General features: G+C 42.0%; 1 protein-coding gene across 4 annotated transcripts in view; it reads right to left on the reverse strand.

Moving 5' to 3' along the window:
• PLOD2 (procollagen-lysine,2-oxoglutarate 5-dioxygenase 2) overlaps positions 1-21,004 on the reverse strand; it is a 169,350-nt gene extending 148,346 nt beyond the window's left edge. For 2 of the 4 annotated variants that reach the window (XM_033959382.1, XM_033959379.1), the window contains exon 1: positions 20,434-21,001. In XM_033959382.1, the coding sequence (XP_033815273.1) occupies positions 20,434-20,539 (106 nt within the window). In that variant the 5' untranslated portion in view covers positions 20,540-21,001. Of the gene's footprint in view, positions 1-20,433 lie in introns of all 4 variants that reach the window. The other 2 variants (XM_033959381.1, XM_033959380.1) reach the window with 2 other exon arrangements.
• Between the last annotated feature and the right edge of the window lie 1,744 nt (positions 21,005-22,748).

Raw genomic sequence — 22,748 nt, forward strand, 5'->3', positions numbered from 1 at the left:
AAAATAGTACATCACATCTCCAATAAAAAAACTGTCCTGCTGCCTACCCTACTAATAATGCCTAATTAATTCACATACATGCATCAACAAATAACTGTGTCCCGGTACAAGGGGTGAGCATAATGAAAAAGAATGTACGAAGCTGAGGATTATTTACAGAAGGATTTATGTGCCTTATCACGATATTGAGTAAAAATAAAACAAAAAATGGATACAGGTAATTCCATGTGACAGCTGAGTTGAAAGGAAAGTAATTTCTTTTGAAAATAGATGCACCTGCTATCTGGGCTGGAAAATGCAAGATCCATAGGTACTATAGAACCATTTACCTTGCAGCTAAAATTTTGAATCAGAAAATCTACCCAGATTGTCGCTCTGGAAATTAGCTGCAGCGCTGTTTTAGAGTGTTTCAAAGATTATCTTAATTTTGTAAAAGAGTTTTGATTCTCTTGAGAGAACTAACATACACTGGCTGTTTCTCCACCACAAGTTCACTCTGCATGTTTACTTTTAGCAGGGGGGGGTTGTTACGCATGCTGCTTGTATTGATTTAAATAAATGTTTATAGCAGAAAAAAAACCAAAAAAAACCCCCAACAAATAACTGTGTCTTCAAAAGTTTTTTTTTTAATTGTCTCTGGTCTTGCATAAATGCAATTGTTCCATCGGTGCATTCCACAATTTCACCCCCACTGCTGAAAACATTGAATTCCTAACCCTTGCATGCATCACATTCCTCTCTCTCTCTCTCCAATGATAGTCTCATATCATTTTCAGATTTCAGTTCCCTTCCTGGGTGATACAACTTCAAGAAATCTTTAAAATATCCAGGCGCTTTGTGATACAAAACCTGATTTACTATCGATAACACTTTATACCACTCTGTGCTGTATGGGAAGCCAATGCAAATGCTTCAAAATCGGCTTAATATGGTCCATCCGTGAATCACCCATGATCAATCTTGCTGCAGAATTCATCAAAACTTACAATGCCCTACTCTTTGTTTTGTTGCAATAATCTAATCTAATCTATTCTTTATCAATTTTAAAATTTCTCTCTCTCTCACCTGATGTTTCATAGCAGTTACAATATATAAATCACACCTATTTTCTGGAAATGAACCCAGTTCCCCAGGTTCTCAGGCTGCTGCACTAACCACTGGACTTCTACTCTAGCCCATATAATACACAAATCCCCCAAATTCTATATATGGCGCCTTAAATTGTGTGCACAAATCAGTATGCACAAACAATCTGTACACACAACTTGTTAAACAAGATCAATCACGCTAATTAACAATTAACTCATAATTGATGCTAATTGCCACTAATTAAAAGTTATACATACAACTTGGTAGAAGTGCTGCGCACTAGTTCTAGTCCAGGGGTCTCAAAGTCCCTCCTTGAGGACCGCAATCCAGTCGGGTTTTCAGGATTTCCCCAATGAATATGCATGAGATCTATGTGCCTGCACTGCTTTTAATGCATATTCATTGGGGAAATCCTGAAAACCCGACTGGATTGCGGCCCTCAAGGAGAGACTTTGAGATCCCTGTTCTAGTCCATGAATCTGAAAGGGGGCGTGGCCAAGGGAGAAGCATAGGCAGATCATGGGCATTCCTAAAATTTATGTACACTTATAGAATACTTGTGTTTAAGCCCGTTACATTAACGGGTGCTAGAATAGATGTCTGTCTGTCTTTCTCCTGCCCCCCTGTCTCTTTTTTCCTTTTTTTCTGTCTCTCTCCCTGCCCCGTCTATCTTTTTTCTTTCTGTTTCTCTCCCTGCCTTGTCTATCTTTCTTTCTTTATTTCTTTCTATCTTTCTCCTTCACACTGTCTATCTTTATTTCTTCTTTCTTTCTTTCTATCTTTTTTTCTTTCTGTCGCTCTCCCTGCCCAGACCCTCACTGAAGCCACTTTCCAGCGGTGCCAGCTAAGGGATCCCTTGCCCTTTCCTCAATCCAGCTGTGGTCAGTTGCCTGCACATCCTGGCGGGGGAGGGGAGGGGTTCCTTTAGCTCTCGTTCACTGAGGTGGTGGTGGCCCACCCCATCCATGCACTCTCTCTCTCCTACCTGCACTCCAAATGCCTGCTTCTCTCAACCGCCCAAAGCCTCTCTCTCTAGTGGCTATGCCATGTCTCTCTTCTCCTCACCAACCCAGGCCCCAACTCCCAATCAGGCATCTCTTTCCGTCCCCACCCAACTATCATTCTCCTCCTTGTCCTCCACCCTCATCTCACGATTGATTCCCTTGCTCCTGCCCCCAGCTTACCGTCTAACCTGCCGGTTCCTTCTTCTTCCTTCCTCTCCCCCCTTGCTCCAGAGGAGTTTACTTTGGAGGGGGGGCACAGTCGCGGGCATCAGGAGTTTTTGTTGTTGCAAGCTCCCCTTTCCCCCTACATGCCAGCGATTGTTGGGGTTTTTTTTGCAGACAGAGAGAGGGCGGGAGGGGGGGAGTGGCTGCTGTGGTGATCTGGCCGACTCCCTTGCCGGAGTTATTTTTCAGTTTAAAGGTGCCGCCGCGGCTCCTCTAACGATCCCCGCCTGCATTAGAAGTCTTCTCTGAAGCAGGTGTGGCTCGTGACAGGAGCTGCGGCGGCACCTTTAAACTGAAAAATAACTCCGGCAAGGGAGCCAGCCAACTGGCAGTTCAAGTCGGAGCTTTGGTCTGGCCTGCTCCCTGCTCGTCTTGCCGTATTGTATTTTTTAGTTGAAAGACATGGCGGCGGCTCCTCTCATGATCCCCACCTGCGTCGGAAGTCCGACGCAGGCGGGGATCGTGAGAGGAGCCACCGCCGCGTCTTTCAACTAGGAGAGAGAGAGTGGGTAGCATCTTTGGGGACAATAGATATTCAGGGCAACAACACTGCCTCCCCCTATATAGTCCATTGTTTTAAGGATATATGGTACTCTCTATCAGTCTGTTTTTATACTTACACCAAAGTATCTACAGTATTTTACATATGCACATCAATATACCATTTATCCTAAGATCTATTAACCGGACACTCTCATGATCTATAACAACATGGGTTCTACAGACCAAAATACATTGTCCAGAAACAAAGATTATCTGGAATTTGCACAACATGTACAATCATCAGTCTAGCCTTGCTCGCAAGTTACTGGCAGTCGTAGCAGATTAGATTTGTTTCTGGAAGTGATGCACATAGGCAAAAAGAAACCACAGACCTAGTATATATATGTGAGCTTTTTTCAGAGAGAAGCTGTGGAGTAAAAAGGAAAAATTATGTTTTATCCCAATATCCTCTCCACAGATTGCAATTTCAGAAAGGATTGCTACATGGGAACATGATGCCCTAAGCAAGGATTATCGTCAGTGTCTTATTCAGTTAGCTGTATAGTTTCTATACCAGGGGTGGGCAACGAGGGCCGCAATCCAGTCGGGTTCTTAGGATTTCCCCAATGAATATGCATGAGATCTATTTGCATGCACTGGATCTCATGCATATTCATTGGGGAAATCCTAAAAATCCGACTGGATTGTAGCCCTCGTTGTCTACCCCTGTTCTATACTCACCCCTATCTTGGGGCACAGTAGGCCATTAAGATCAGCGCAGAGCCAAATAAATCTATGAGTGAAAACAAACTGGTTAATGGATTTGGTACAGTTGGTCTAAAGATACAGTTCATCCAACGTACAATCCATCCAGTATGCAATTTATGCTAGAAATTAATTCATCTAATGGACAATTGATCTAAAAATTAAATAATCAAGATAAAGATGTGAAGACATAGATTTGTTATATGGCAGATCACTTTTTTGAAATAAATAATGAGACTACGCACACCACATGCTTTAATCTAATCTACCAACAGAAAGGCAGAAAAGATCATTCGGTTCTCAGAGAGACTGTCATTTGACCAAATACAAACAAACACAAAATGAGGAAACATCAAACAACGGTTAATCAATATAATTTATATAATTTAGTGATGGCGTGCCCTCAGTGTGATTAAGCAGCAAAGGGAGCAATACTCCTATGCTTTACATCTGAGACAAGGACCGACCAGTCTCCGCCCTCCCCCAGCCGGCTCGATGGTTCTTGTGTTGTAATCTGGGTTCCTGAAGAAGGGATTTTTCCCGAAACCAGCCTGGTTGGACCTGGCATTCTGCGGAGTTCCCTGCTTCTGGGAGACCGCTTCATCATCTGTTTTGCTCCAGCTAAGTCGGCTTTGATTTGATCGGGAGTTCTCTGGGGGTGGTTCTCTGACAGACTGTTAATCGACCTTATTCTTGTTATAGTTTTGTGCTTGATTTTGCACTTTCACAGTTTGATTTTTCACACACTACGGCAGTGCCCGATGATGGTGTGGGGGCAGGGACTGGTCGGTCCTTGTCTCAGATGTAAAGCATAGGAGTATTGCTCCCTTTGCTGCTTAATCACACTGAGGGCACGCCATCACTAAATTATATAAATTATATTGATTAACCGTTGTTTGATGTTTCCTCATTTTGTGTTTGTTTGGATTTGGTCAACTGACAGTCTCTCTGAGAACCGAATGATCTTTTCTGCCTTTCTGTTGGTATCTTGTTAAGTTTCGTTGGCAGGTGTGTTTGGAGTTACTTTTTTGGCTTAATCTAATCTACAGCAAGATAAAAAAATTAAAGATTAGCACACAAACTTTATGGAACAAATTAACTTTATAAACTTGTATGAGTGAAGAAAGTTAATATGAGAAAATTAAAAAGCATGAAAGCTTGTCGATTTTGTTCTAAAAGTGCAGATTGTGTGAAATGCTACATAGAACATCCAAAATGACCGTAGAAGGCTTGCCGTGCAAAAACCGACAGAATACACTGTTCACAACTTCTTTAATCACTTTTCATTTTCTTTCATTGCTCACCTCATATTATGACCTCATAATGCTCACCTCATATTATGACCATCTGACCTTCCAAAATCTTTCTTCTCTTTCTGAAATTTAGCACTCAGTTTATAAACTCCAACATGAGCGTTGCCCAGCCACAGAAATGATTCAAGCAAAATGGAAGTGATCTCATTTGCCGGTCGCGAAGAGTCCTGCGAACCCATGTACAGTCCACGAACATAATTTTGCACAGTGAGCCTCCTACAATATTCAGGATTTTCTGTGTGGCATTGCCTACAATCTACACTTTTAGAACAAATTGGAAAACTTTGGTGCTTTGTAATTCTCTCATATTAACTTTCTTCACTCATATTTTTATAAAATTAACTTCTTTCATAAAGTTTCTTTAATTTTTTTATCTTGTTGTTTTTGCATCAGTAGCCTGTCTCCTCTTTTATTTAAATCATTAACCCCAACAGACCAATTGTACCATTACACCAGGTTTTTTTAGACCAACTAACCCATTAGACATGTATTTTAGACCAATTGTTCATTAGATGAACTGTCATTAGGCAATTTTCAAGGACCCCTGGTTGATGCATAGTTCACCCCACCTACCTGCAGCCTCTTTACCACCCTTAGCATGACTATACCTACCTCTGTGTTCTCCATGACCTCTCCCTACCCCAACAGGCGATTTTGTTCCCCACTCATGGTACAATGCAAGATAGCACAGGAAGACTAGGCTCTAAAGTTTTACACAGGCAAATAGCTAAACGAAAAGCATTCAGAAGGTGACAGAATTCAGTTTTGACAACTGCTGTGTTTGTATGAATGGTTTAGCTAGTATTATGGTTAAGGTTGTGCCCATTTATAAGCCTTCGTTAATGAAGAAGGCCAAGGTTTTGACAAAGAATGCAACTTCATGAGTCACTATGGCGTTCATTGACTCAGAACTGTTAGTGAACATCATGCCAGATAATTTTGTTGCAGTCAAGTTTGTAGAAGGATTTTACTTGGCTGATACATGAGCAGTGGCATAGTAAGGGGAGGCGGTGGGGGGGGGTTGCACCCCGGAAGCCAACTTGGTGGGGGCGCCAGCATCTCTCCTCTTCTCTGACCCCTTGCCGAGTGCATGCTTTCCCTTCCCTCTGACACCTCAGACATCAAGCACCCTTCCAATCTCCACACCCCTTCCCACAATATCCTGGTGGTCTAGTGGGCTGTGGGGTTTGGATCAGATCCACCCTGCTTGATTTCGATGAAACATATGGGGGGAGGCAATATTGGGGGTGGAGGGTTCTCAAGCTGGGAGTTCTGAGCCAACCCCACCCCCCCAGCCCACTAGACCACCAGGATTTTGTAGGAGTGGGAGGGGTGATCAGAAGTCAGGGGTGCTCGGTGGTGGGGGGATATCAGGAGGGTCCCAGTTTGATGGTGGGGGGGGCGCAGAATTGTGCCTCCGCCCCGGGCACCCCTACCCTCGCTACACTACTGTACTTGAGAATAACCACTTCATTAAAAAAAAAAAAAAATACTATACTATAGATGAACTTTATGGAGGATTTGCAACAAACATGCTTCTGTATAGAGATGAGCTATGCATATGAGGGAAAGGAAAGCACAAGCAGGTAGGATGGCTTAATCTGTTGAAATGAAAGTGACATACAAACTGCTCATCCCTGGTAAAAGTGCATGTTTGCAGCCTTTTAAGAATGTGAATATATTCCTTGTTCCTCACTACACTAACAAGCAGGCATCGATCACGCAAGCAATTACAAGTTCAATAACCATTTTCTGCCTGAGGCCAGATCGCATAGCAGATAAATCAGACTTCCTGAAAACTGGAAGATTAGATTGCTGCCGAACAACTGAACTGCTTGTCCAGTTGCTGAAACATTGGCGTGGAACTGACGATCTTGATGTAAAAGTTTATTAATAAAAAGTCTTCACAAATACAAGCAAAAGCAGGTAAATAGATAAAATCCATATAATGTACAGTAAAAAGTTGTGGTATGGACCTGAATCGGTAGCATGGAATATTGCTACTCCTTAGGTTTGGGCCAGGTATTAGTGACCTGGATTGGCCACCGTGAGAAAGGGCTACTGGGCTTGATGGGCCATTGGTCTGACCCAGTAAGGCTATTCTTATGTTGTTATGTTCTCAACCTTTTTCTGGGGGTCTTATGTCCATTATACCACCGAGTTTGAATATGCTAGAGAGCATCCCGAGAACTGCGAGTTGAAAATCAGAGCGCTGATGGCGTAGGCGCAACGTGCAACAAGTCGCTGTCTGAAAAAAACATTGCACCTGCGCCGTCAGCATTCTGATTTTCTTTTTTTTCTTTTTTTTTTTTTCTTTATTTATATTTTAAACAAATTATCAAGAATAAACTTCTTGTACAGAATATGATTAAGTCAACATAGTAGCTAACAAAAGAAATAATATAACTCTATTTACTATTACTATTTACTCAATCAAATTAAAGTCCCAAAATTTGAGGATCCAAGGTGCTTCCTGAGTGAGAAAACTATTTAAATAGAAAAAAGAAATTCTTTTTTTTTTATAATTCTTTATTCATTTTCAAAAATTGCATTAAGTGTTAATATTTTCATTCACAGTAACAATAAATACATCACTTATAAACAATCATTGGTATATTACATAGATTCTTATCCCTACCCCTCGCCCATCCCTCCCAACCATATACTCCATTATTGTATGATATATGTAATAATAAAATACCCCCCTCCCTACCTCATAAACTGATAAACATAAGGGAAATTCAAATTTATAAATTAGGCAGTTAGTTGAGAGTGAAAAAACATTGCTCTCTAGCATATTCAAAATTAGTTGTATAATCAACATAGGACCCCAGAAGAAGGTTATTCATAACCAAAACATGGACTGTATCGGGTCCATACCACACCTTTTTACTGTGCGTTATATGGATTTATCTGTTGGCCTGCTTTTGCTTGTATTTGTGAAGACTTTTTATTAATAAACTTTTACATCAAGATCATCGGTTCCACAGTTTTGTTTTGTTTTCTGGTTTTCCATCCGTGGAATGATTTGGTGACTTTCTTTGTTTTGCTGCTGAAACGTTGGTAACACAACCCCCCACCCCCACCCCCACCCCCTCCCTGTTTTACGAAACCGCGATAGCAGTTTCTAGCGCAGGGAGCTGCACTGAATGGCCTGCGCTGCTCCTGACGCTCAAAGGAACTCAATGAGTGTCGGGAGCAGCGCGAGCCATTCAGTGCGGCTCCCTCTGCTTGAAACTGCTCTCGCAGTTTCGTAAAAGGAGGCCAAAATGTTTTTGCCACCCTACTGTACCTCCCATATTCTACAGATGTATCAAGGAAGACTAGATTAGATTAGAAAATACAGGACCATAGAGTTTCATGAAAAGGTTTGCGAGCTCTGAAGGATCCACATAGTGAAATGTGTTCTGAAGCTGTATAGCTATCAAGGATGCAATCTGATACACTAACAGTGCCTAAGATGTTCTTATTACTCAAATGCTAAAGAATACAGTATAATCTCGTTATAATGGACTCGCTTATAATGGAATATCATTTATAGCGGACAAGGTCCGCTGGTCCCAGCCGTGCGCCTTTATGAACATGCAGAAAATCACCGCATACAGCGGATTCGCATATAACAGACTTTCGCATACAACAGACAATTTGGTCCCCAGAGCCACTTTTAGCTGTAGTTTTGTTCGGCTATAATGGACATGCAAGCTCCGCCTACAAGGCACATGGCGTACCGGTGATATAGTATCAAAATGCAGCCCAGAAGAAAATGACAGAGTATTTTTCTTTCCAGTATAGTACGACATAATGCTTTAGAACATCTTTTAGTGTTCTGGTTTTTCAATCATTTCATGCCATACCAATGTTTTGCTGAGTTTTGTTATTGATGCTTGTGCAGTGACTGTTGTTCATTGATTGTACGTTGTTTCAAGTTGACCTAAATAAAGTTTTTAAAAAATGCAACTCTGGATATAACGGACTGTTTTTCCAGGTCCCTTGAAGTCTGTTATAACGAGATTATACTGTACTTGACACAATCTGTGGTTCTAAACCGTTTTCCTGGAAAGTGAAAAGCGGGGTGTTAATTTTCATGGGTTCAAGTCAGCAAAGGAGTCACTCATATCCAGGTCTCTCCACATCCAGACCTGTGGGGATTCTTTTGAGGCTGCCTAGGCTCTGAACTTGGCCCAAGGCTCAGGCAGAGCCAGGGCTTTTCCTAACACAGCTGCAGAGCAAGGGCTTTTCCTATCACAGCAGCTTGGTAAGAGGTCTTCTCACCCATAGAAAACTCTGAAGCCTCCTCATCATCCTGGGACACACACCCCCATACAAAAATATATTTTTTACTTAACTTTTTTGTTGTTGTTGTTGCTGCAAAGTATTGTACTCACTTTGGGGGGAGGGGTGTTTAGAGCCAGAGGGAAGGAAGAGAGTGTGCTAGAACCACAAGAGGGAGGGCTGGAGCTGGGGGGAAGGAGAAGAGGTGCTGGACTCTGTACAGCGCTGTGTGCATCTGGTAGCACTATAGAAATAATTAATAGTAGTAATAGTAGATGGGTGCTGAACCAATGGGTTTAGATGGAGTTGTAGGAGGGGTTGTTTTAAGGAAGGCTGAGAAGTTATGGACCCATGAAGAACTGCTGGAGGGAAGAGAAAGAGAGGTGCTGGACCTGCAGGAGGGAGGAAAGAAGAGAAAAGAAAGAGAGATGCCGAACCAAGGGGATGAAGAAAAAGGGAGTAAAATATTGAACATACAGTGGAGGAAAGAAAGAGGAAGACAGACACATTGGTGTAGGAGAGGAGGAGAAGGAAGAAGCTGGAAACAGGGAGGTATACAAAAGCATAGGGGAGATGATGGGTATGGAGGAGAACACAGGGACAAGAACACGCAAGGGGAGATGCTGCATGGAAATGGTTATGGACACAGAGGGGTAATGCTAGGCATGGAAGGGGTAGTAAATAAATAAATAAGGACACAGAGAGAAAATACTAGACATGGAGGAGAATAGGAGCAGAGAAGGGAGATTCTGGACTTGAGGAGAACAGAGACACAGAGGAGTGATGTTGGGCACCGAGTGAAGGGATAGGGACACAATGGTGATGAAGAATGTTGGAAGATGGACAAAGGGGTGATGCTAGTCAGGAAAGTATAGAGGACAGAGAAGGGAGATGCTGAACGTGGGGAAAGATAAGTACACAGAGATGGAAAATGGATGGCAAGAATGGAGAAAGCAGAAATGTGAAATGGGCAGGAGATACTTATGAGTTTAGAGAAGACATTGGGGAAAAGAACAAAAATCCCCACACCACCTAATTTGAAAAATAAAATGACCAGACAACAAAATGTAAAAAAAATAAATTTATTTTCTGTTTTGTGATTAGAATATGTCAGATTTGAAACATCAGAGCTGTTGATAGGCATGGTTGGAGCCCAGGGCAGAAATTATTGAGGGGACTCCAAAGCCCACTCCCCAGCTTAGGGTTCTCTCTGACCAGAAAAATCTCATAGGGGCAGCATTCATGGGGATGGGGACAAACTTTGTCCCCATGTTATTCTCTAGATTACGGATGAAAGCTGAGAAATTGAGATCCTCTCTAACATAGTCTGGCATTGGGATGCAATTCATTCCTGTCACTGTATACACAAAATTAACCCATTGAAGGCATTAATCTAGTCTAGATGAAACTCCTGAACTCGATTTGTCATGAAAGTTTGTATTGGAGCCCTTCATCGTCTGAAGCAAACTTTTACAGAAACAAGCCACTAATCTGTGGAAAATCCTGTGGGTTAGTATATCAGTCTTCAAGTACGTTTGAATAAGCTTTTGTTCTAAATTAAACAGCTTACTGTATATTATTGAGAAAATCTGATTCATGAAAGTCCACTTTCATTTGCTGCTTATTGCAAGAAGTCTGCCTTCCCACCCCAAGCTACATTTCCTGAGGACATGTGAAGGGCATTTTGACAAAGAATTCTACTTTTAAGAAAACATAATTCTTATTACTTCTTTTATTTATTTATTTTAACATTCACATGTGTTTACCTTTATTTCTACTCCTATTTTAATATTCCTGGGCTTGCACTGTCGGGCTTCACTGAAACTTGCAGCTGGCAAAAGCATCTAATTTTTTAGTTATCTATTGAGCCAAAATGAAATAAGAGTACACAAATTTAGATGTTCAAATTACTGCATGAATAAACAAACATGGGCTGTTTGATGTGTCTAGCAGTACAAACTATTGCTAAGCAGATGTAAGAATCCTCAATGTTCTTTGAGCAGAAAATTAGAAGAAAAATGCAATTATAGAGAAAATTGCAGTTAAAGAAGAACTAGTTCTTGCAATAATTAGGGCCTGATTTAAGATGTTGGCAACACGAGGCAGTATTGGAGAGTAGAGAATGACACGGGGACAAATTTGTCCCCGTCCCGTCCCCGAGAGTTTTGTCTATGGGCTCCTTTTACTAAGGTGTGCTAGCGTTTTTAGCGTGCGCTGAATTGTCACGCACACTAACCCTGCGCTACTCGGCTACAACTAATGCCAGCTCAATGCTGGCATTAGCGTCTAGCGCACGCGCTAAAATCGCTAGCGCAGTTTAGTAAAAGGAGCCCTATGTCTCTGCCCCATTCCTGTAAGCTCTGCCTAACTGCACAAGCCTTGTCCATGTATGATTTAAAACTTGCTTGTATTTCTGACTTGATTGAATTTGTGCTCCCTGTTTATAACAGGGATAATTAATGATGTTGTTTAGAGATGTCTATGTTATATGTGACAATCGTAGGGAAACAAGATGGTATGTATAGTTGTATGCGGTATATACATTTTTTAAAATAAATAAATAAATGATTTTAAAGTGTTTGAGGCTTGTGTAGATGAGGATGGAGATTGCAGAAATGGGGCAGGGGCTGGAAAAGAACTCACGGGGACGGGATGGGAAAATGAGTTCCCTTGGGGACGGGAAGAAATTTGTCCCCGTGTCATTCTCTACTGGAGAACAAGACGAAAGAGGGTACAACATCATTGTGCTAGAGCAGGGGTAGGGAACTCCGGTCCTCGAGAGCCGTATTCCAGTCGGGTTTTCAGGATTTCCTCAATGAATATGCATTGAAAGCAGTGCATGCAAATAGATCTAATGCATATTCATTGGGGAAATCCTGAAAACCCGACTGGAATATGGCTCTCGAGGACCGGAGTTCCCTACCCCTGTGCTAGAGCAAGCAACACCAGGCTTCTCTTTTTAGCCTTGGTGCATTCAAAATTGAATGCCCAAAGCAGCTATCTATAGGAGTCTTTCACTAAAGGTTAGTGCAATTTCCTCCCCCCCTCCCCCCCCTTTTTACAAAACTGTGGTGTGGTTTTTAGCACCAGCCTTGGCGGTAACAGCTCTGACGCTTATGGAAGTCCTATGAGTGTCGGAGCTCTTACCTCCACGGCCGGTACTAAAAACCACACCACGGTTTTGTAAAAGGGGCGAGGGGGGTGTTATTTGCCACAGAACCTATTTTATTCCTGCTGCAGATAACAAATGCTAGTCAATTCTAAAAGACTCCATGTGTTGTCTATTTGAAGGGTAGATGACAGTGATCTGGGCCCCTGGTCAATAAGCCTCATGGGTCCGTGATTAAAATAAATGGAAGCTAGGAGAGAGCGGGCCTTCGTTGTGGACCCACAGGCACTGCCCAATTTTCCCAATGGCCAGTCTAAATACTACTACTACTACTTATCACTTATATAGCGCTGAAAGGTGTAAATCGGATGATTTGGGTCAGATTTTGGTTACTCCTATTATAAAGAATCTGAAAGATTCTACAACTCTTAAATCAAATTACAGGCCTATTGCAAGTATACCTTTGTTCTGTAAGATGATGGAAGGCCTGGTTAATTTTGAAATAGTAAACTATCTGGAGAAATTTAGTATCCTTCATGACTATTAATCTGGTTTCAGACAAGGCTTTAGCACTGAAGCTATTATTGCTTCTTTGATTGACCATCTCCACAATTTATTTAGTGTTGGCACCAGTGCATTAATACTCCAGTTAGACTTAAGCAGTGCCTTCGGTCTAGTAGATCATGAAATTTTGTTAAGCTGCCTAGATGTCATGGGAATATCTGGAAAAGTTTGGGCATGGTTTCAGGGATTTTTGAAAAAAAGATCATATCAGGTTTTTAGTAATTGTAAATATTCTCATTCTTGGAGCAACCCTTGTGGTGTACCCCAAGGTTCACCATTGTCGCCAACTTTGTTTAATATCTACTTGACCTCATTGGATATTCTACTGCAGAGTCTTCACGTAAAATTTTACATTTACGCAGATGACATTACCATCCTGATACCTGTCATTTCCTTTAATACCGAAATTAAAAATCAGATATCGTTCATCCTGAATCAAATCGAGCAGTGGACTATTGATTTCAAGTTGAAGTTAAACACAGAAAAAACTACATATTTCTTAGCTAGTCCCAACTGATCACTGATATGACACTCCATCTTAATGGCTAGGATTATCCTTTAATCACTTCCCTTAGAATTCTGGGAGTTACGCAGGATCGTCATCTACCTTTAGTAGAACATACAGACTTACTTGTTACGAAATGTTTTTTTTGCATTGTGGAAGCTGCGGATTATTAAAAAAAATACTTTGATCCCACCTCTTTTAGATTGCTAGTCCAAGCGTTAATTCTGTCCATTTTGGATTATCACTAATAATAAAACCCTAAGCGCGCATGCACACTCCTACCTGCATGATCCCTGCCTCAGTGATCAGTAGTTCCGTGGCCGACAGAGAAATGTTAGTGCGGGTTAGGCGCATTCACCTATGGCAGTTTACTGTGTGCCGTTTGCCCGTGATAAAAAAAGGTAGGTGGGAGAAAGGGCACGATAAACAGACAGGCAGTGGGCAGGGACATTGACAGACAGACATAAATAGAGACACACATACTGTAAGACAGGTAGATGGAAGTGAAAGACACACACAGAAGGATTACTGCTGGACAGGGGGAGCAGGGAATGGGTGCTGCTAGACAGGGGGGAGGTAAAAGGAAGGGAGAAGGGCTGCTGCTGGACAGGGGGAGCAGGGAAGGGGTGCTGCTGGACATGGGGGAGGTAAAAGGAAGGGAGAAGGGCTACTGCTGAACAGGAGGAGCAGGCAAGGGATGGTGGAGGGGTGGTGGTGGACAGCCAAGGGGAGAGAAAGAAAGACAGACAGAAAGCGGCCAAGGAGAGAGAGAGCGAGAAAGACAGACAGACACATCTATTCTAGCACCCGTTAATGTAATGGGCTTAAAGACTAGTTGTAATATAATCTATTTGGGCTCTTATAAAAAAAATTCTAAAAAGATTGAGGTTGATTCAAAATATAGCAGTCCAACTAATCTTCGATTTGAAAAAAAACAAGACTATATCAATCCCTACTTTCAGCAATTACATTGGCTTCCTATTGAAGCAAGAATTTTATTCAAATTTCCGTGTATTTGCTTCAAAGTGATATTTGGAATGTATCCAATTTACCTTTCCTCTCAGTTCGAATTGCATAGATCCATCAGGCAAACTCGAAGTCTGCGTTTTATTTGCCTATCCTAACTTAAATCATTGCTGTTATAAGACATTTCTGGATAGAGCAGTAGCCTTTCAAGTGGGCAAATTACAATCACGGCTAGGTGAAATTGTCTCTCAATCACCATCTTATTGCTTATTTAGAAAAATGGTTAAGACTTATTTGTTTGATAAATTTATTACCTGGTTGATGGTTATTATGCTGTATCTATGAACTTTTAACTCAATTGTATTATCACTGATTGTTCAGTTCTCTTTTATGTAAACTGCCTAGAACTATTGGTGTTGTCGGTATATAAAAATAAAGTTATTATTATTATTTAGGGCATAGGAGCTATTTCCCTGGCTTAACAAAGGGACACTGCTGTCCCTAGCTACTGATGCCCAAGCATGGTATAGGTAAGCTACTAATATTCATCTCTATCTGAAGAGACACAAAATCAGACCCTCTTACAAAGCAGCGCTAAAAAGTAGCCATTTGCCATGATTAGTGTGTGGGTTTTCTGTAAACTGAGGCCACTTTTAGCACAGCTGTAAAATGGCCATATTTTCCATTTGTGCAATAATGGCCACATGCTAATCTTCCCATTAGTGCATGACCATTAGTCCGTGAGCCCTTAACTACACCTATTTTATAGGCATTAAGGGCTCACGCACTAACCATGTGCTAATCGGTTAGTGCATGGCGATATAGCTGTGCTAATTGATTAGCACTGGGCATACCTATTCTCCACCTCCAAACAAATGCCTAGCACTAAAAAATTTAAATTTTTAGCATGTGGGAAGCGCCCACAGATGCCAAAACTATTGCAGGACGCCTGAACACAAGAGTCTGTCAATGTTATAAGCATCTATGTGCATAAGGTTACAACCACCCGGATATAAGAAACATGGTATATATGTATGAATAGAAAAGGAAAGGGGGTAAAATTATTGGAAATATGTTGTTATGAAATATTAGGGGATATATGTAATATGATGAGATATATTTGTTGTGCATTAATGTATATAATAAAATGAAAAAAGAGTTTGAGGAATAAAGGGTGGGGGGAGGGATAGGTTAATGTATGATTAATTGTATTATGGAAGAGGGATGTCTAAGTATGTATATGTTTGGATAGATTATTTTATTGATATGGGAAGGGATGGGAGGTGGGTGGGGGGAATTAAAACAAGTATAATAATATTGTTTAAGAATGTCAAGTGAGTTATGTGAATTAATTGTAATAATATTATACACTTGTTGAGAGAAATAAAAAGGAATAAAGATTTAAAAAAAAAAAAAAAAAGAGAACTAATGGCAAGTAATTTTATTTTTATTTTTTATGCAGTAGTTTTCCTAACTTGAGCAACAAAGCAATCAAAGCTTTGTTACCATTTGGATCTTCTTATCTTTGCGAACTTGGATTGTAAGCTCCGACATAAATTAAATTTAATAAATGAGAATGACTGCAGATGGTGGATGATGAAATGTGCGTTTGCTTATTGACTATCGAGCCACATTTTGAGTTAATTTGCACTCAAAAACAAGCTCATCCACCGCATTGATTAGCAATTCTATTCTATCTACTTTAGTTTCACCGTTGTTGCAATTACCCATACGTAGCTTAAAGAACTTTGCATAAATAGCTCTCAAATTAAATTTTTTGTTGGTTTTTGCAATGTTATAATTGCAATTATAATGCCATGAAAAACATTTGTTCTGTTTAGTTTGCTGGAGCTAAAAACGTTTGAGAGACACTGGTCTAAACAGAGCTGCTGAAGTCCCAACAAATGAGACTTCAGCTTCTCAGAAGAGGACTCGCCAAGTTCCAGCAAATGCCCTACAGTTCTGTTGTAAATATGTTCTTTTCCATGGTCACTACACCTGGCAGACCCCCCCTTTTTTTTTTAATGGAATACTCTATGTATCCATTAGCACCATTATTGATATCACTTTGGGAAGACTGGACATGCTGAGATTTTGCTTTAGGCTCAGGTGGCTCCATCCTATCCAGTTCCTGAGTCGTGCTGGGTTTCAGATGCATTTCTTTGTGGTGATATTGAAGGCGGCCAGTCTGAGCACCAATGTTTTGTGGACTGTGGGATGGCACATTACCTCAGTGCTGAGCATCTAGATTCTACATCTGAGGGAAAAGGTACTTTGTTTTGAGATACATAGAACTGCCTGGACTTTTTGTGTGTGTGTGTGTGTGCAGCGATTTTAATGGTGCAGAAAGAGAAGCTTTATTTTTAATAGTCACCAAAAACAAGGGAGGCACATTGCAAATGGCCAATGTCTAGGGATATGTTATTTATCAAAATCCTGCTGCTCAAAGTTTAACTTAAAGGGTTTTGTTTTGTTTTTACTAAAGATTAGCTCATTATCTGCTACAGGACCCATTTTGCTCCTATTGGCCGTCCTGCAGGTAACATGTGCTAGTCTTTAGAAAAACATCCCCTGTATTAGCAGCAGGGCCCATAAGCAAATAGTATGCCCTAATCTTTAGCCTAATTCTCCTTAGGAGCTTTAAGCTCTTCTCAAAAGTCTCAGTTTCAGTTACCAGGTCTTGGACAGTTCAAACACTAACAAGAACATAAGAACATAAGAACATAAGCAGTGCCTCCGCCGGGTCAGACCATAGGTCCATCCTGCCCGGCAGTCCGCTCCCGCGGCGGCCCAAACAGGTCACGACCTGTCTGAATCACCAGAAGGGGCTCCCTTGCCACCTTGGTTTCTAATTGAAGTCCTATCTTCCCATCGTAGTCCTAACCCTCCGGTCTTGCACATGCACGACCTGTTGGGTTTCTATACTTATTACCTGGTTAGCTTTCTATACCTGTGTTACATCCCAGCACCTCTCTCAGTATCCCACGATCCCTTTATCCCTCAGGAATCCGTCCAAACCCTGTTTGAATCCCTGTACCGTACTCTGCCTGATCACTTCCTCCGGTAGCGCATTCCAAGTGTCCACGACCCTTTGGGTGAAAAAAAACTTCCTTGCATTTGTTTTGAACCTATCTCCCTTCAGTTTCTCCGAATGCCCCCTCGTACTTGTTGTCCCCTTCAGTCTGAAGAATCTGTCCCTATCCACCCTCTCTATGCCCCTCATGATCTTGAAGGTCTCTATTATATCTCCCCTGAGCCTCCTTTTTTCCAGAGAGAAGAGCCCCAGCCTATCCAACCTCTCGGCGTATGGGCAGTGTTCCAGCCCTTTTACCAGTTTCGTTGCTCTCCTTTGGACTCTCTCAAGTACTCTCTCAAGAAAACGGGCATTTTCCTACGCTGGACCAGCGTTCTGGAACTCATTGTCCGATTCATTTCATAATGGTTTATCTTATTCTGCTTTAGGAAGTTACTTAAAACAACTTTATTTCAACAATACTATGGACTGATTAATTAATCATAAAATAAATGATGAACAACTGGTTTATTATAGCCCGATGTAAATGATAGTTTTATGCATGGTTCACCAGAGGGTGATCGTAGGTATTTATAATGATACACCTACATTGTATACTTCAAATTGTAAAGTTTTGTGCTTTTGTTATAATGCTGTACTGTACACTGCTTAATACTATTGCCAATAGCAGTTAAAAAAAAAATAATAAATCCAAGCCCATTTTGCTTCTATTTCATAGAATTCTAATATGTGAGATAAGCCATGAAGCATTACTACTGATCTTCTCTGAAGGAAAAAAAATCAGACAGTCAAAGAAATTTGGATGTACAAAGAAATATCGGTTAAAATTGTAGTTCTCATACTAATTTTCAGGCTACAGAAATATAACCCCACCTCTCACCCTTTATCAAGCTGCGTTAAAGGTTTTTGGTTTTTTTTTTAAGCGTGGGCCGGCAAGAAATTCTATGCGCGTCGGAGCACTAACCGCATCGGCCCGCACAAAAACCTCTAGCGCAGCTAATAATATTGTGTCAAAATGTTTGTTTTGGCTTTTTTTTTTTTTTTTCCAAAATAATTTCACATCTACAGTTTATAACATAATTATAGATTTTACTGATAGCCATAACCTAGTGAGCCATGATCAACAGAGAACTACCGGTAACTCTCGTTGTTAGCAGGACACCAGTTTCCAAAAATGTTCTAGCCTCCCCACCTCCATCCCTCAGGGCCAACAAAGGACATGTTTCAGGACATTAATTACAGGGAAAATACTTTGGGCTCCTTTTATCAAGGTGCGCTACAGGGGTCAGCGCGCTGGACATTTCATCACGCGCTAACCCCCGCGGCCAGCCAAAAACCTAATGCCTCGTCAATGGAGGCGTTAGCGACTAGCGCGGCAGGCGGTTGAATACGCGGGGGTTAACCGCCTACCGCACCTTGATAAAAGGAGCCCTTTGTTTAATGTTCAATTGGTCGTAATTTCTTCATTACAAACCACTTTATAGAACAAGCTGATTTTCTTCAACTAGCTTCCCCGTGAAGTTTATTTAGGGTGTGGGAACACATAAAATAAACATAAACCACTCATGTCTGGGTGCTCAGAACATTAATTACTAATGATTGCAGAGGTTGCTTCTCTTTGTCAGAAACACTAGTTTTTAACAGGTCAGGCTGCTCTTTATCACACAGTTTTTAAGGCAAATGAAGACCATCACTATGCTCATCCCTCTGAGGGTCCCGAAATCATAGTTCAGGCTTATTTTATGCATACAGATACTTACTGATTGGTATTACCTCAAACTGCATTTGAGGCACCATTTCATGGATCTACGGATCATAGGAACCAATTTTTCAAAACAACTGGCAGCCTTAAGCCCAACAGAAATCACCCCTCCCTGGACACAGTCAAAGAGTTTGCTCACTATTGGGGGGTTCTCCAGCAACCAAAAAAGCAACAAAAACGGAAGACCCCAATATTCCAGAGTGAAAACAATCCAGACGATAAGAACAAAAAAACTGTGGATGATGATGCTCTAAAAGATGATTTATCACTTTTTCCAACAGAATGAATACAAATATAATAATCCACATGCGTTAAACCCAACAGAAATCACCCCTTCCTGGACACAGTCAAAGAGTTTGCTCACTATTGGGGGGGGGGGGGTTCTCCAGCAACCAAAAAAGCAACAAAAACGGAAGACCCCAATATTCCAGAGTGAAAACAATCCAGACGATAAGAACAAAAAAAACTGTGGATGATGATACTCTAAAAGATGATTTATCACTTTTTCCAACAGAATGAATACAAATATAATAATCCACATGCGTTAAACCCAACAGAAATCACCCCTTCCTGGACACAGTCAAAGAGTTTGCTCACTATTGGGGGGGGGGGGGTTCTCCAGCAACCAAAAAAGCAACAAAAACGGAAGACCCAATATTCCAGAGTGAAAACAATCCAGACGATAAGAACAAAAAAAAACTGTGGATTTTGATGCTCTAAAAGATGATTTATGGATCATTTCCCCCCCCCCCAAAAAAAAAAGAATAAATACAAATATAATAGTCCACATGTGTAGTCTGGTAGGACTTACAGACCCTACACGGACCGTGTAGGGTCTGGTAGGACTACATATAAGTGGACTATTATATTTGTATTCATTCTTTTTTTTTTTTTTTTTTGGGGGGGGGGACGTGATCCATAAATCATCTTTTAGAACATCATCATCATCCACAGTTTTGTTCTTATAGTTTGGATTGGTTCTCCAGCACCCACAGAGCTGGCTCCTATGCTTAACTCATAAATTTCTTTTAAGAAATAAGGCAAAGGAGAATCAAAAGCTATCTTCTCATCTGCAAACTAGGGACCTTTTCACTGAACCAACAGGCAGAGTGGCAGAACGATGCCACTGGAGGAAGAGAGCGAAGCATTTCACACCCATCCTCTACTTTCCCAAAAGTGCCGACCCACTGACCTCTCCGCGAACCGCTTTAAGCTCGATCCCTTCTTAGGCATTGCCATGGCAAAAAAAAAGTTACCCAACTTCGCCAAACGGCTTTTGGACCCGCTTCCCTAACCCATGTCTGGGGAGGGGGCGGGACGGGAGAAGAACGGTGCTCCTCACCTGTGGGGATAACCGGCGCTTCGGTCACAGTCGTCTGAGCAGCGGGGAGAAGGCACGCCAAGGGAAAAACCAACGCCAAGAGGAAGAAGGTCGTGGAGGAGCCCATCGCGGTCTTCGGCCGGCGCTGCGGGTCTGGCAGACACAGGTTCGAGCGCCGCCGCCGCGCTTCTCGCGAGACCTCCGTCTGTCCCGCCGCTAAGGTCCTCGCCCTGGCGCTCTGGGCGGCTGCTTTGGCAGGACCCGAGGGCGCGTGCGGGCTGCGCGCGGAAGAGCCCGGCGGCGCGAGGCGGGAACGCTGCGTCGCCCTCTGCTAGCGCTCTAGGAGAAATGAGGCGCTGGTGGGAGCGGCGCGCGGCACCCCCTGGTTACAGAAGGAGCTTCGGGTGGGGAGGGGAAAACGCTGGATCCGGAGGCGAACGTGGGGCAGTGGCGAATTCCAGCCATTGGCCGCGGACAGAGATGAGACTTTGGGGCAGGTTTCCCCTCCCAGGCCAGTCGGAGGAGGGGGGGTGGAGAAAGTGTGCCTTTTCCGGGCTCGTTGTTTGCTCGGCGCACAATGTTGCCCTGTGTGTTTTGCGGCGGCTGGATGTAGCAGCCCACAGTTGCCAGAATGACTGCACGGAGACTTCAGGGCCCCTGTGGAGAAGCTTTGTGCGCCCGTTTAGGACGGTGAGGGGCTGCATTTACTCCCCCAGAGCCTACACAATAAAGGAAAGAGGAGATGCTCTATTCGGCTGCAAAGAGTCTTCTTAAACCTTCAAAATCGAGTGCCAAAAATATCTTAGGTGCTTTAATTAGGATTTTTCAAGTTTCAAGTTTATTATTTGTTCTTGATTAATCGCTTTCTCTAATTCAAAGCGATGTACAAATCAAATTTAGTTAAAAGACAACAAACAAACATACAAAACAAACTGTTGGGAATCACAATGCTTACAAAGGTTAAAACTTATTATACTACATTGGGTAAAAATAGGGTTAAGAAATACATTCGTCAAATAAAAGATTAAACATAGGAAAACACATTAGGAGAAACAATAAATAAAAATCAAGAGTTAAAAGCGTCATTAAAAAGAAATGTTTTTAATAATGATTTAAATTTTACCAAATCTTGATCGTTCCGTATAAAAATTGGAAGAGCATTCCAGGTTTGAGGGGCTGTTACGGACGTCGTTTGCCTGCTTGGTTTGGGGAGGAGGGGGGGGGGATTTCTTTCAAATGCCTTATCTGTCCACAGCTAGATTTTGTTATTCCAGCCCCTACCTTTAATTTTCTAGTTCTCACATTTTATTTTGTATCTCTTTTTCTAGCTTGCTTGATCCACCTTTTAGCCACATTCTAGTCCACCAGTCCCATCTTCTGAATGAGGCCCTTTCTTGGGGAAGGGGTAAAACGCGGACCTGACGGACCTCGCGGATCTAAAACCGCACGTCCTTAATAATCTGAGGTTCGTGCTACTTGTAGTTAGTTTCTGGCTCTGACAGACTTCGATTAAAATTTAGCGCTGACGGATCCTGTCTCAGCATAGGGAGGGAAAAGTATTAGGATCCGTCAGCGCTAAAATGTCATCGGGGTCTGTCAGAGCCAGAGACTAGTGCTGGAGCGGCTCTAAAACGAATCCTCTAAACCGGTTTCCAGCAGCCCCAGTAAATCTAAAAATCTGAGGTCCGCGGCTCTGACAGACCTCGATGACATTTTAGCGCTGACGGATCCTAATACTTTTCCCTCCCTATGCTGAGACGGATTCATCAGCGCTAAACTGTCATGGAGGTATGTCGTAGCCAGAAACTAACTATAAGTGGCACGGACCTCAGATTTTTAAGGACGTGTGGTTTTAGATCCGCGAGGTCCGCCAGGTCTGTGAGGTCCGCGCTTTACCCCTTCCCCCTTTCTTGTTCTCAGCACTTCTCCAAATCTTCTCTCTCCTTCACTCCCTTTTTACCTCCAGCCACTTTCTTATGTTTTACCCCCATTATTTAGACTCCAGTTTTCCCTTTAATTGTATTTATTTATATTTTAATTAATTAATTAGTATTTATATACCATTTATATAGCCTACGTGGTTTACATTCAGGTGCTCAAAGCATTTTTCTCTCTCTGTCTTGGTGGGCTCACACTCTTCCTAATGTACCTAAGCCACCCTCCCTCTCCTTTTTTAAAGACTTGTCCCTTTCCTTTGTCTCTCACCTTCTTCATATCATGTTGCCTCTTTCTCCCTTTCCCCTATCTCTAGCATCAGTTCATCATTTTCTCTCTCATACCACCTTTCCTGGCATCTACCCACCTACCTCCTCCTTCTACTTCTACACTGGCCATTA

Source organism: Geotrypetes seraphini, chromosome 9, assembly GCF_902459505.1.
Source record: "Geotrypetes seraphini chromosome 9, aGeoSer1.1, whole genome shotgun sequence".
Taxonomy (NCBI): Eukaryota; Metazoa; Chordata; class Amphibia; order Gymnophiona; family Dermophiidae; genus Geotrypetes; species Geotrypetes seraphini.